Here is a 13,766-nt window from a genome sequence, read left to right as displayed (position 1 = left end):
AGAGAAACCATTCAGCTGGAAGAGACCTCAGATCAGCGCTCCCCCGAGCATTCATCCTCTCCGCCTCCCAACAACCTGGCTAGGTTGTCTTGTATCACCTGAAATCCTCTTTACTTTGACAAATTGGCAGGCAGGTTACAAAGAGCAGATCTATTTGAATTGGAGAAGTGACCCAGTTTAAAATGCACATACAGAACGTTGGTGGTTAGAGCTGTTTATCGCCTGTGAATTGTGGGGATGTTTTTTTTTTTTCTTTACTAACTGCTGGCTTGTAAAGCTAGGAAAATGGGGTATTTAGAGCTTTGGCTTTTCAGACAGGAAACCAGGGTGGAGCTCTGAGGTGCAGGGTGTGGGACTGGCAGCAGGGTGGAGAGGTAGGTGGCAAAAAATGACATTGACATCAGTTGGGGAGGGCAGCCGTTTCTTCCAGGATTGGTGCCACAGTCTTCCAACTCTTTTCACCAGGCTTTTTCCTCTCAGCACAGTGCTTTGTCCTGTTCCCTAGAAATGTGGTTCTCTGGTTTCTAAGTTTGCTCATGTAGTACATTACAGAGAAGTTAAAAAGCTAATAAAGATTGGAGTTATTATTAAACAGATAAGTGTAAAACATAGAATAAAAATGGAAATGAATTATGAAAGCTTTGACCTGTTCAGTCCCTTGCTATGTCGATCTCAAGGTCTGGGTGCGGGTTAATCAATACACATCAAACAGCTGTGGAGCACCATGACCGTGAGTAATAACATGCTCAATTAGGTACACATGCTCCTTAAGGCAGGAATATTGCACTTAAGAAAGTTAATCAAGTGACCTGACACTCCCAGCGCATCTGACAGATCGCTTGTAAACCATATGAGGGCGACCAAATGTGAACATGTAGACAAGCTTGTATACAGCAGCATGGGGCTTTGCATTGAGATTTAATTTGTAAAAGCAGAGCTGTCAAAACAACCTAAATGTTCAGCAATTGGGGAATAATGAATAGGTTATGATAGATCTTTATATATGGGAATATTATGTAGCTATTATTTATTTTTGCTACAGAGCACATGTGCTTGCCAGAGACAGAGAGAGTGAGAGAGAGAGAAAGTGAGAAATCAGTCCCCACCCCAGGGGGTTGGCCATGCCATAGTCCCTTCTTCATTCTCCTCTTGGGATCTTAGGCACGCATGCACTTGTGTCCAGTATGATTGAGAATCGCACTGCCAAGTCTAAGACTCGAACTGCAGAGGCAGCCATGTGGGAGCTGGTGCTTTAACCTCAATGCCATCTGCTGGCTCCCATCTTTTTATTTCTTTTAAATTTCATGAATGATAGAATGTTCAAGGTAAAGAGGGGCTACAAAAAGATGTACGCAATATAATGCACGTGATAATACAAAATTTGTGGGGAAAGAAATACACCAAAATGTTTATAGTGATTTTCTTTGGTTGGTTGAATTTCAGGTGGTTTTCACTTTATTCTTAATATTTTTTTGGCATGTGTTTTTCAAAATTTCTCCAGTGGGCCATATAATTTATGTGGCAAATATGCATTTTTAGTCATAAAATAATTTTTTTGGTTGTTTTGAGAGACAGAGAGACAGAAAGTGAGAAATCACACCCCCGGTGGTGATGGCCATGCCATAATCCTTTCTCCTCCATTCTCCTCTTGGGATCTTGGACACACACAAACATGTGCATGGCATAAGTTTTAAGCCACTGGGTCCAGGACTCGAACTGTGGTTGACTACATAGGAGTTCAGTGACATAACCATCACGCCATCTGCTGGTCCCCATAAGATAATTTTAAAAATAAAATAAAAAATGTTACCTAGAGTGACGACTCCATGATGCACACCATGATGAGATGGGTACCAGGTAAAACTGTAGTTAAGAGTCACTCAGAAAAAATGCTGGTGTGGAGAACAGCAGTTAGTGTAATGGCTATGTCATGGGACTCCCATGTAGTTGACCTCGGTTTGAGTCCCGGGCCTGGTGGCTTAATCTCAAACTGGGTGCATGTGTGTATGTGCCCAAGATCCCAAGAGGAGAATGGAGAAGGGATTGCGGTGTGGCCATCTCCCCTGGGGGGTGATTTCTCACTTTCTGTCTCTGTCTCTTTCTGTCTTTCTGGCAAGCACACACACCGTATGGCAAAAACCTCTCCAAAAAAAAAAGAAAGAAAGAAAGGATGCTGAAGTGAGTGCCACTTCTGGAACCTTTCATCAAGATGGGTACCCCCAGATATTTGGGATTACCATTTCTGCAAGAAGAAACCATACTCATAAAGTTTATCAGGAATGTTCAGTGGAATAAACAGGCACATAGGCAGAGGGGCAAGTGGACATAAGCTGGTACTGTTCAGTAGCCCTTTGATGGTATTCTATTCTAAGGCTAATAATGATGGATTGTGGGGGCCGGCAGGTGGCATAATAGTTAAGGCGCTGGCCTCCCACATGCCAAGCATGGTTCAAGTCCCAGACCTAACAGCTTGAAGATCCGGTGGGGCACCTGTGTATGTGTGCCCAAAATCCCAGGAGGAGAATGAAGAAGAAGGGGTTGTGGTGCGGCCATCCCCCCAGGGGATGATTTCTCATTTTCCCTTTAATTGTCTCTCTCTGGTGAGTGCATGCATCTAATGGCAGAAACCTTAAGAAACAAGCAAACTTACAAAAACAACCTGATCACTACAGCACATTGCAGGGTGAGGAAATAGTGACTAGGGACCCAAAGTGGCCAGGAAATTGGCCTCAAAACAGCGAGCCAAGGGCGAGAGAGAGGAGCCCTTCTCAGGATGAAGCATAATGAGCACATTCCTGAGGGGTAAGAGACTGGACCCGGGCGGTGAAGGTGTTCACAGCGAAATCAGGAAATGGTTGATTTGCCCAGAGTTTCCCGGGTGCAGGAGGAGCCCAGCAGCTGTGTCCAGGTGTAGGCGGGCTCACACCCACACAGCTGCATGCCGCAGTGGCAAAGGGAGAGGTCAAACTTCCAACCGTGCGGGAGACGTCAAGGACTCGAGTCACTGTCAGTCCTTTTTCCGGGACATCACCCAGTGCTTTGCTGGAGTCTAGAGGGACAGTAAAGTGGCTGCATATTAGGAGAAATGGCAGTTGGATAAAAAGCGTCAGGCGTGTAGAGCTGCGATCTGCCAAGTGCACCAGGTGCTGAAGTGCTGCGGTGAAGGGGCTGCCCCTAACACCAGAGAAGAGATCACATGTTGGGATAAATTAAAGCATAATTTGATCCACAAGATTCATTTCTGGGGTTTATTGTCCATAGGCCAGCGGTTCTCAGTGGGGAGGAGGTGATTTTACCTCCCGAGGGCACGATTGGCAACGTCTGGAGACATTTTTGGTTGTCACATTGGGCAGCCTGGGGAGGGGGCAGTTGCTACTGGTGCATAGTGGTAGAGGCAGGGAAGCTGCTGACCGTCCTGCAATGCACAGGACAGCCCCACCTCCCACACCCCCACAAAGAACTGTCTGGACCCCGATGTCATTAGTGCTGAAGTTGAGCCCTGCTCTGGAAGCTTGAGGAGGAAGCGCTAATAGACTCAGCAGGGATTGGTAGAACCATGAGCAGTTTCAGAAATCTCAGCAGATATCTAAGCCCCGTTAGGGTTGATGTGACAGTAACGACAGCGTCCCATGACGCAGGCATGTCGGGAGCACGGTAGACTGCCTGCTCTCGCCAGTCCTGTGTTCTGTGCGTGCTGCGTGCCCCTTCACCTCAGAGATGTCGAGGGAGACAGCACGCTTGTCATTTCGTGTGGAGGAGCTCCCATCTTAACTGCCCCTCTCCTCATCGAGAGAGCTCCGTGGTGGTTCTGGGACCCCGGGTGGTGTAAGGAGCTTCATGTGACAATTGCGGTGACGCCTGAGCAGCAGTGAAGGTGGAACAACCCCAGGGACGGCGCCTGAGAAGCTGAGCTTTATGCCGGTGGTCCCCTTTCTCTTTCAGGTGGTGAATGTGTCGCGGCTGGAGGGCGATGACAATCCGGTGCAGCTCATCTACTTTGTGGAGGATCAAGACGGAGAGCGACTCAGCGCGGCCAAGTCCTCCGATCTGATTAACAGGATCGATCTCCAGAGAGCAGCCATCATCCTGGGTTACCGCATCCAGGGCGCCATTGCCCAGCGTGAGTCTTGAGCTGTCGTCGCCTGTGCCTCTAGGGCCCACAGCCACCGCGTTCCGACAGTGAGCTCCGAGTGTGAAGCAGTCTTAGGAGCGTTCAGTCGACACATGCCTTACATTCTCATTAGGAAGTGGCACGTACACGCAGGGTCTTCAAAATGCTCATGGACGATGAGTATTATGCAAAAACTGCCTAGGTTTGAAAATGACTTGCACCAAAATAAATTCGTTCCTGAAGTCTCTTTCCACATAGGTTTCAAAGTCCTCTTGTGTAAGACACCAGTCGTTAAAATTCATTTGCCAAGGCCTTCCTTTGTGTGGATTTTAGTTGCTTGTCATTGTAACCTCTGCTGCTGGTTTTTTTTCTTCCATTTCGTAGTTGCAGTATTACAGTGAGTTATCATTCTTTACCTCAACTTTAATATCTCTGCCCCTTCTTTTGCAAAGTTTTAAAAAATTTTCTATTAAGGAAATGTGCTTTCTCTGTGTTTATATTTATTCTGAAATCTTCCATGTCGCATTTTGAGCACCGACGGGGACAGTGAGTCACGCAGGAAGCTGGGAGGTGCCCCGGGATTTATTGGCCTCCTTTGGTTCTTTTAACACAAAGACGTCCTTGATGCTTACCCTTTTCAGCCCTGTGTCTCGCCCACCCTGCCCTCACACCACTCACGATTCGGAAAGAGCTTTTTGGTGCCTCTTTGTTATTGTTGGAAGGTCCTTGACCCCTGCCCTGGCGCTGGCTGCTCTCTGTCCTTCGGCCACTCAGGGTGGGGGTGTTAAACTCAGGAAAGATTGCAGTTCAGGACACCTTCGTGAATCACACTGCCAGTTTTAAAGCGCCTTTCTTTCTTCTGAGGCATTTGTGTGTGTGTACATATGTATGTGTGTATGTATGTATTATGTGTATGTGTGTGGGTATGTATGTGTGTGCATGTGTATGTGTATTATGTGTGGTGTACATGTGTACATGTGGGTATGTATGTGTGGGTGGGTATGTACATATGTACATATGTGTGAGTGTGTACGGGTCTATATGTGTGTGGACGTGTACATATGTATGAGTGGATGTGTACGTATGTATATGTGTGTGGGTGTGTGCGTATGTACGTGGTGGGTGTATATGTATATGTGTGTGGGGTAACACACCCACACACACATGCACACATGTGGCTGTGTATGTATGTGTGGGTGGGTGTGTATGTATGCATATGTGTGTGGGTATGTGTGCATGTGTGCATGTGTGGATATGTATGTGTGTATGTGTGTAGGGGGGTATGTACTTATGTGTATGTATGTGTGTGGGTTATGTGTGGGTATGTACATGTGTGTACGTGTGGGGGCATGTACGTATGTGCATGTGGGGTATGTACATGCATGTATGTGTGTTCATGTGTGCGTGTGGGTATGTATGTATGTGTGTGTACATGTAGGGAGAGAGGGAAAGATAGAGAGGGAAGGAGGCTGGGCAGGATCCTCATGCCAGTCTCGGCCAGCCCAGATCGTGGGCACACATGTGTGCCTGGTGTGTACAGGGTGTGAACCCAGGACCTGCCCACATGGCTCTGGCTGTGCTACTGCAGTGCCATCACACAGCCCCAGACTGCTTTTTTAACCCAGATGTATTTCCTGTATGACAGAACAGCCCTTGGAAGAGCACAGCAAAACGTGCCCCAGGGAACCAGCAGATGGCGTGATGGTTAGGTCTCTGGACCCCCATGGAGTCGACTGTGATTCGAGTCCCAGACCCAGCAGCTTGAAATTCACGCTGGGCGTGTGGGGACGCATGCCCAAAATCCCAAAAGGAGAATGGAGAAGGGATTGCAGCATGGCCACTCCCCCAGGGGTGATGTCTCGCTTTCTGTCTCTCTCTGTCTCTTTGGCAAGCACAGGCACCCTATAGCTAAAAAAAAAACAAAAATGAAACTCTTTTTTAAAAATAAAAAGTGTCCCAAACTAAGTAAGTGTCTGGAAGAAAATCCACGGCAGAGAATAGAGAAAAGCTCTTTACAGAGAACATGTAGTAGACAAAGGCAGTTTATTAAAAGTGACAACTTTGAAACTGTCCTCAGGAGAGACAGGTTCTTTGTGAAGTCTTTACATGTCCCTGGAGACTAACCAAAAAGCCTAGAGCCGATGGGTGCACCTGCTCCACCCCGTGGAAGATGATGGGAGAGTTTGTGTCCGCGGGCTTGAGATACGAGTGTGTTCTGTCTCACGGCAGTGAGAGGAATGACAGAAGCACCTCCTCGCATTTCTTCACGCAGGACATTTCTTCATGAGGGAGAGGTACCCCGCTCCAGCTAAGCACTCGTTTTGAAGAGGTTCATTGCTGTAGGATTTGGATTTGGGCTCCTGGCAAGCCTACTTCCACCTGGTCTTGTACTCTGTCGTTTCAAACTAAAACCCACATGTGCAACAATCCCGGAATTCCAGAATTGGTGGTAAAAGGAAGCCTTGCCAATACTCAGTCTGCCCAGAGGTAGCCTCGAGGACACCAGTGTCAGTGGCCCCACGTGACCAGTCTCTGCCTTGTGCCGGGTGTTACTAGGTTACACTAAGAAGATTGTATACCAAACAGGCACCATCATACAGATTCAGTTCACATGTGTGAAAACAGAACTTTAGGGCCAGTCGCACGGTACTGTGGTTAAAGTGGCTAGACACCGGGCGGTTCGAGTCCCAGACCGAGGGCTTAGAAACACCCTGTGCGTCGGGGGCCAGCAGGTGGTGTAGCTGTGGTGTCGCTGGACTCTCTGTGGGCGTGGCCAACCAGTTTGAGTCCTGGACCTGGTGGCTCGAATCTCATGCTGGGTGTGTGCGCATGAGTGCCCAAGATCCCAGGAGGAGAATGGATTGCTGTGTGGCCATTCACCCTGGTGGGTGATTTCTCACTTTCCCTCTCACTGTCTCTGTCCTTGCCCCGCACCCCCTCTTTACCCCCCGCTTTCCCTCCCTGAGGCAAAAACCTCTAAACAACAACAAACACTGGAAGAGGCAGAGGGGAGGGATGTGGTGTGGGCATCCCCCTCTGGAGGGTTTTCTCACTTGCCGGCTCTCTCTGTTTCTCACCGGTGAACACGTACACCCTAGAGCAAAAACCAAAGCCACGCCAGACTCTGTCACTGTCCCCACATCATGCTCAGTCTCCGCCGTCATTTGTGCTTTCTCCGTGGTGTGTGGCTAGAAGGCTTGCTCGGAACCCGCACTTACGCCGGCCCCACGATCTTTCTCCCACATCCACAGCAGGTCATGAAGGAGCGTGAGACCCAGTCCCTGCCGTGCCGGCTCAGACGGTTTGAAAAGACAGGACTGGGCATCATGACCAGATGGATGAGCAGAGTGGTGTCGTTCATCCAGATGACGCGGTCGTGTCATACGTGGCCCGTTAGAATAATAAGGCACTGTTTGCAAGACGAGACCACAGGGACACTCTACCTTGGACAAATGAGAAATGAGTGCTGTCGTGGGGAGGTTTATGGGGTCTTGGGAGGAGCTGAGTTCTTGGAGAGAAGCAGCATAGGATGCAGGGGAAGGAGGGCCCAGTCCCAGGAGCCAGGCAGGGCAAGGAGCTGGTGTCGGGGGCTAAGAGGGACAGAGACGCTGAAGCAAAATCATTTACGGTGTGAAAAATGGGGGGACTGCGGCAGGGGTAAGGGAAGCTGTCAATAGAGGTGAGGAGAGGAGGATTCAAACTGAGTGAGACTTGCTTTCATGACTATAATTTAGAGACCAACGACTGCTTACATAAAGCAATTTCAATTAAAAGCCACATTTCAAGTGTTTAGGGAGGGACATGGATGGGGAACTGGATGAAGGCATTGCCAGTAGCCTGCTTGCTAGGACTTCAGTTTCCAAGTCAACATAGCAAAACTTTGTTTAGAAAAGCATTTTTTAAAATAATTGTTTATTTAATTTATTAATTATTATTATTTGACTCATCAGAGAGAAGCAGAGAGAGAGCAGCCGTCAGGTCTGTGGCTCGAACCGCAGTCGGCCATGTGGGAGTCCAGTGCCTTACCTACCATGTCACCTGCTGGCCCCATTTAGAAAACCTTAAGGATCATCTTTATCATATTTTTTTGCAGTAAATGTACAATACATACAATTTTTGAATTTTAACCATTTTCAAGTCCAGTGGCTTTCAGTCTAGTCAGCATGTTGTGTAACATCACCATCTCTGCTTCCAGGACTTTTTCATCATTGCAAATAGAAACTCTATGCCTGTTAAACACGCACACCTCGTGTTCCTTTCCCCCAGCCCTGGCAACTGCTTCTAGGAATTTGCCTATTCTAGGTAGCTCATAGGAGTAAAATCATGATATATTTATCCTTTTGTGTCTGGCTTATTTCACTTAGCAAATGTTTCAAGGCTGCTCTGTGTTGTAACATGTATCAGAATTTCTTTCCTTTTTAAAGTGACTGATACTCTGTTTTATGTAAGTGCTGCACTTTATTTGTTTATTCATTCACCTCTCTCTCTCTCTCTCTCTCTCTTTCTCTCTCTCTCTCTCTCTTTCTTTCTTTTTTTTCCTGTTTGCTAGAGGGCACATGCACTTGTAGAGAGATGAGAGACAGAGAGAGAGAGAAGGAAAATGAGAAATCACCTCCTAGGAGGATGGCCACGCTTCAGTCCCTTCTCCATTTTTATCTTAGGAGTTTGAGCATGTTTGCATATGTGCCCAGCATGATTTTCAAGCCGCTGGGTCTGGGACTCGAGCCGTGTAGTCGGCTATGTTGGATACAGCCACCTTAACTTCCACGCCTCCTGCTGGCCTGATCCAGGGGCACCTGGGTCATTTCCACCTTTTGTCTATTTGAATACTGCATCACCGTCATCATCACTGCTCGGTTCTGATGTGGAAGGAACCTGTTGCATCGGTGCTCATGCTGTTCTGCTCTGTTCTGCTCTGTGTCGCACTAGTACTGTAGGAAATTATTGAGTAATTTCATGTACTGGATAACGTTCCCTCCCTTTCACTAGCACTTCAGCTGTTTGAGGGACTTTGTCAGCTTGTTCATCGTTGCGTCCAACTTTAGAACTGCGTCTGGCACATGTTTGCCAAGTGGAGAAACTTTGAGCAGTGAGGGAGGGGGAAGGGCTTCTGTGTCCAAACTCCCGGGTCAGACTTGTGCGCTCCTGCGATCCGGGGCTGTGACTTCCTGCCACACTTGCCACAGTGTTCTGGAAATGTAGCTGCTTTTCTCTCCACTTAAAAATAAAACTTTCTGGGACTAGCAGTTGGCATAATGGTTACGTTGCTGGACTCCCATGTAGTTGACCACGGTTTGAGTCCTGGACTGGGTGGCTTAAATTCACACCAGGCGCATGTGTGCGTGTGCCCAAGATCCTGAGAGGAGAATGGAGGAGAAGGGATTGCAGCTTGGCCATTCCCTCAGGGGGTGATTTCTCGCTTTCTGTCTCTCTGTCTCTCTCTGTCTCTCTGGTGAATATACGCACCCTATAGCAAAAATCTCTCTCTCTTAAGAATATTTCCATATGGCATGTGCACTCACTGGGGCAGGGAGATGAGAAGGCACCACCATGGGGAATGGTGACACAGAACTCCCTTCTTCATTTCTCCCTCCTCTCAAGATTGTGGGCATGGATGCATGCAGCACACTGGCGTGTTTTTCAAGCCACCGGGTCCAAGACTCAAACTGCATGGTCAGCCATGTGGGATCCAGCTGCCTTGCTTACAGGCCATGGGCCAGACCTCCCCGTGCTTTTGAAGAGACTCGTCCATGTACAGTGGTCAGCGTCGTCTTCGGTACCGACACTCCTGTAGTGAGAATTTAGGGATGAGCTAATGCGATAACGTGTAAGTCAGAAAACTCACAATTAGCCTGGCTTTGCCATTAAATCAGCTGTGTGGGTTTAGATATGTCACCGTTGCCATCATGACCCCTACTGTGTTCTGCAGGGAGCAGTCTATGTTGTGTGTGTGCCTGACACGATTCTCGTCATCAGATCATAACCTGTAACTAGTCATCTTGAGTTAAAATGAGACTTACTGAGTTTCTCACAGAAGAAGGCATACTCAGACCCATTAATGAGTTCAGAAGAAACGACTGAAGCTCTTTCTTGTCTACAGCCGTGGACAGGGTGAAGAGGCCATCCCCAGATTCCCAGAGCAACAACTTGTGGGTCATTGTCGGCGTGGTGATCCCAGTGCTGGTGGTGATGGTCATTGTCGTCATCCTCTACTGGAAACTCTGCCGCACAGACAAGCTGGACTTCCAGCCCGACACGGTGGCCAACATTCAGCAGCGTCAGAAGGTAGGCATGCCCTCTGTGTTCACAAAAGCAGTGTTGCGGGGCTGGGAGGGGCCGAGTCCAGGCTGTCAGTCCTGCTGGAAGGGAAGAGCTGTGAGGGGAGTGCTCCTCGGCCTCGTGTCTGCTTACCGAAACCCAGTTCTCAGCAGTACATGTCGTCCGAGAGCGTGACGCTGCATAAAGACTTCACTACGGTGTGAGCTCTGGGTTCTACTGGGATGTTATTTTTGGAAAAGCACATCCATGCTGTGCATGGATCCTGATCTGTGTTTACCCAGGGTATTTTTAGAAAACAGGGACCAAGGGAGGTTTTCTCGGATCTGGTCTTTCTTATCCATAGCCCCCCCGCATGGTTCTTTATTTTCTATCTGCTATAGTGGAAGCCCACTTGCCACCTTGATCAGCAACACTTAATCATTAAAAAACGTAATCCCTGCCTTAAACATTTTAACTTAAAATAGATGAATGGCCATTTATTTGATGGTCATTTGATGCATCCTGGCTTTATTTATTTTTAATTTAACCAGAGAGGGACATAGCAAGAGAGAGAGAGAGAAAGCAAGCCACCAGGTCTGGGACTCGAACTGCTGTCGACCATGTGAGAATCCAGCGTCCCTAACCATTATGCCACCTGCCGACCCTTATCTCGTCTTTTTTATCCCTTTGAGTGTTGCTCTCCTGAGAGGAACCCCAGATGGCCTATCTTGCAGGAAACAACTACAATGCGTCTGCTGCAGCTTTCAGTTTGGATTTCTTTAGGAAAGACCCAGCAACCTGAGTACAAGAGTCTCTTGATTTTTCTCAGTACCTCCCTCCACCTCTCCCTGCTCCGCAGTCTCAGAGTTAATTTGTCGTCACCGTATTTGACAGCACTTTTTTTTTTAAGCAGTCCATTCTTCTTGTGTCTCTCCAGAGCACTCGGCTCAGCTTTCACAGAAACGGCAGTCCTCTTTTCACACGTGTACAGCTCCTATTGGGTCACTGGGAAAGTAAGAACACAAAAACGTGTCATGGCTTTCCTGACAACCTAAAATTATATCCGATTGTCACTTCAGGCTTCAGAGCAAAGACATTGACCGTTCGGCACGTAGCTTACCTGATGTGAGCAAAAACATGCCTGAGTCCTAGAGCAGAGCTCCCTGGCTGCAGAGAGTCCGTGCAGCATGGCTGTTAGGCAGTGTTTACCAGGGGAGCGGAAAGCGGCAGTCGGTCCACTCTGCTTATTAACACGAACCCTTGGGCTGCCCACGTAGTCTGGTAGTTAAGGATCCCATGTAGCTGACCACATAGTTTAAATCCCAGATCTGGTAGCTTGAAACACATGCCCAGGGGACCAGCAGGTGACATGGTGGTTAAGGTGCTGGACTCCCGCGTGGCTGACTGCGATTCAAGTCCTGGACCTGGCGACTTGCTTTCTCACTTTCCCTCTCTCTCTGTCTCTCTCTGGTGCCTATAGCAAATTAAAAAATAATAATAATAAATAAAATTAAATAATTATTTTGAAAAGAGAGAAAGACAGACAGATAGACATGCCAAATGTGTGCACAGGCATGCCCAAAACCCTGACAGGGTGGAGAAATGGAGGAGATGGGATTGTGGCATGACCACCCCCTCTTTGGGAGTGTGTTCTCTTTCTCCCTCTGTTTCTCTCTGTCTTTTTCTCCGTATCTCTCTGGCAAACACACATGTCCTCTGGCAATTAAAAAAAAATAAAAAATAACAAGTAAAAATAAAAATCAGATACCTGCTATATGTCTTACAAAATTTTTTATTTTTATTTTTTAATTTAAATGTATTTATTTACATTCACTCACTATACATCATTACAGCATACAAAATGAGATTTCCCATTCAGAATACACTGTATATTGGCTCAATCAAGCACATCAATATGCGTGTTATTGTCAACAAATAGTTTTCCATTTCCTGTTTCCTGTATATTTTGCTTTTTGTTTTTTTGCTATCCTTGATTCCCTATCTCTCACCCTCTGTCATGTCCCACCCTCCTCGCACACTGTCTCTGGTATCCGTGGTTGCTTTCTCTGCCTTTTCCCCCCATTTTGCTTATTTGCTAATGAACTTAATTAATTTAAAGTTTATGCCTAAAGTCAGGCTTGTGTTCATGGATATGTATATATCAGCTGTGCTTGCTATGGGAAATATTTAGATTAATTTTGTCTTATAAATATAGAGGACTCACTCTGAAAGTTTGATGAGAGCAAGCAAGCAAAAAGCCAAAGAAAAAAGAACAGAGGATTGCCCTATTATTAACCTTTTTATTTTATGCTGACTATGGCAAAAACATTTCTGCATGGGACCAGCAGTTAGCGTAATGGCTATGGCGCTGGACTGTCACGTAGTGGACCGCAGTTCTAGACCCAGACCTGGTGGCTTAAACTCACGCCGGGCGCGTGTGCGTGCGTGCCCAGGATCCCGAGAGGAGAATGGAGGAGAAGGGATTGCAGCGTGGCCATCCCCTCTGGGGGGGGGGGCGGGGGGATTTCCTGCTTTCTGTCTTTCTGTCTCTGTCTGGCAAGCGCACACGCCCTATAGCAAAAACCTCTCAAAAAAAAAAAATTTCTGCATTTAACAAACTTAGACCTGCTGAGTAAAAGAAAAAATATGTTATTTTTGAATTATTTCACTTTTGTAAAAGTAAATGAGTATTATTTTTTTTCTTATGAGTTAACCAAAAAATGCGAAATCTTGATTGAATATAAGTCTATGGTAATCAGAATCATAGAAGCATTTTATACATTAATAATATATTTATTACCTAATGTAATTTATTCTTTACATAGTCTACTAAGGTTGGCTGACGGTTATCAGTATCGTAGAAGCATTTTATACATTAATAGTATATTTATTACCTAATGTCATTTATTATTTACATAGTCTACTAAGGTTGGCTGGTTGTTATGCCAGTGAGTGGCATGGAAAACACCTGGAAAAAAGTCCGCTGAGATGCTAAATGATTCATCGTGTGATTGTCATAATACGATGAATAATAGGTTTGGAAATGTTTTTGTTCTGGTGAAAGCGTTTTGTCACAGAGAGATTTAACCAGTGCAGATGGTTATATATTTAGTTTTTTTTTTTTTTTTATGTTCTGTATGTACGAACATAAACATTCCTTGTGGAGGTTCATGTGTTATCTGTTACTTCAGTAAACTACCAAAGGATAGCAACTCTTGGGTTCAAAGTAAGATATTCCCCAAGCTTCGTCCTTCTCTCCCTTTTATTTTGCAAGTATTTTTGTGTCCCTGATGACTGTAAGTCAAATGGACTGAGTTTCAAAGAGAACCTCCAGCTGTGTGGGTTGCTCCTCTTCCAGTGCTCAAGGATGTGTGTACATTTCTAGCAAGTGTGTAGG

General features: G+C 46.6%; 1 protein-coding gene across 1 annotated transcript in view; it reads left to right on the top strand.

Moving 5' to 3' along the window:
• KIAA1549 (KIAA1549 ortholog) overlaps window positions 1-13,766 on the top strand; it is a 125,971-nt gene that overhangs the window by 48,671 nt on the left and 63,534 nt on the right. Inside the window, 2 exon segments of the mRNA XM_027770543.1 lie at window positions 3,943-4,120; window positions 10,212-10,396. Coding sequence (XP_027626344.1) covers window positions 3,943-4,120; window positions 10,212-10,396 — 363 coding nt within the window.

Source organism: Tupaia chinensis, unplaced genomic scaffold (assembly GCF_000334495.1).
Source record: "Tupaia chinensis unplaced genomic scaffold, TupChi_1.0 Scaffold000140_1, whole genome shotgun sequence".
Taxonomy (NCBI): Eukaryota; Metazoa; Chordata; class Mammalia; order Scandentia; family Tupaiidae; genus Tupaia; species Tupaia belangeri.
The sequence above is the reverse complement of the archived record's forward strand: the minus strand, read 5'-3'. Positions and strand labels throughout refer to the sequence as shown.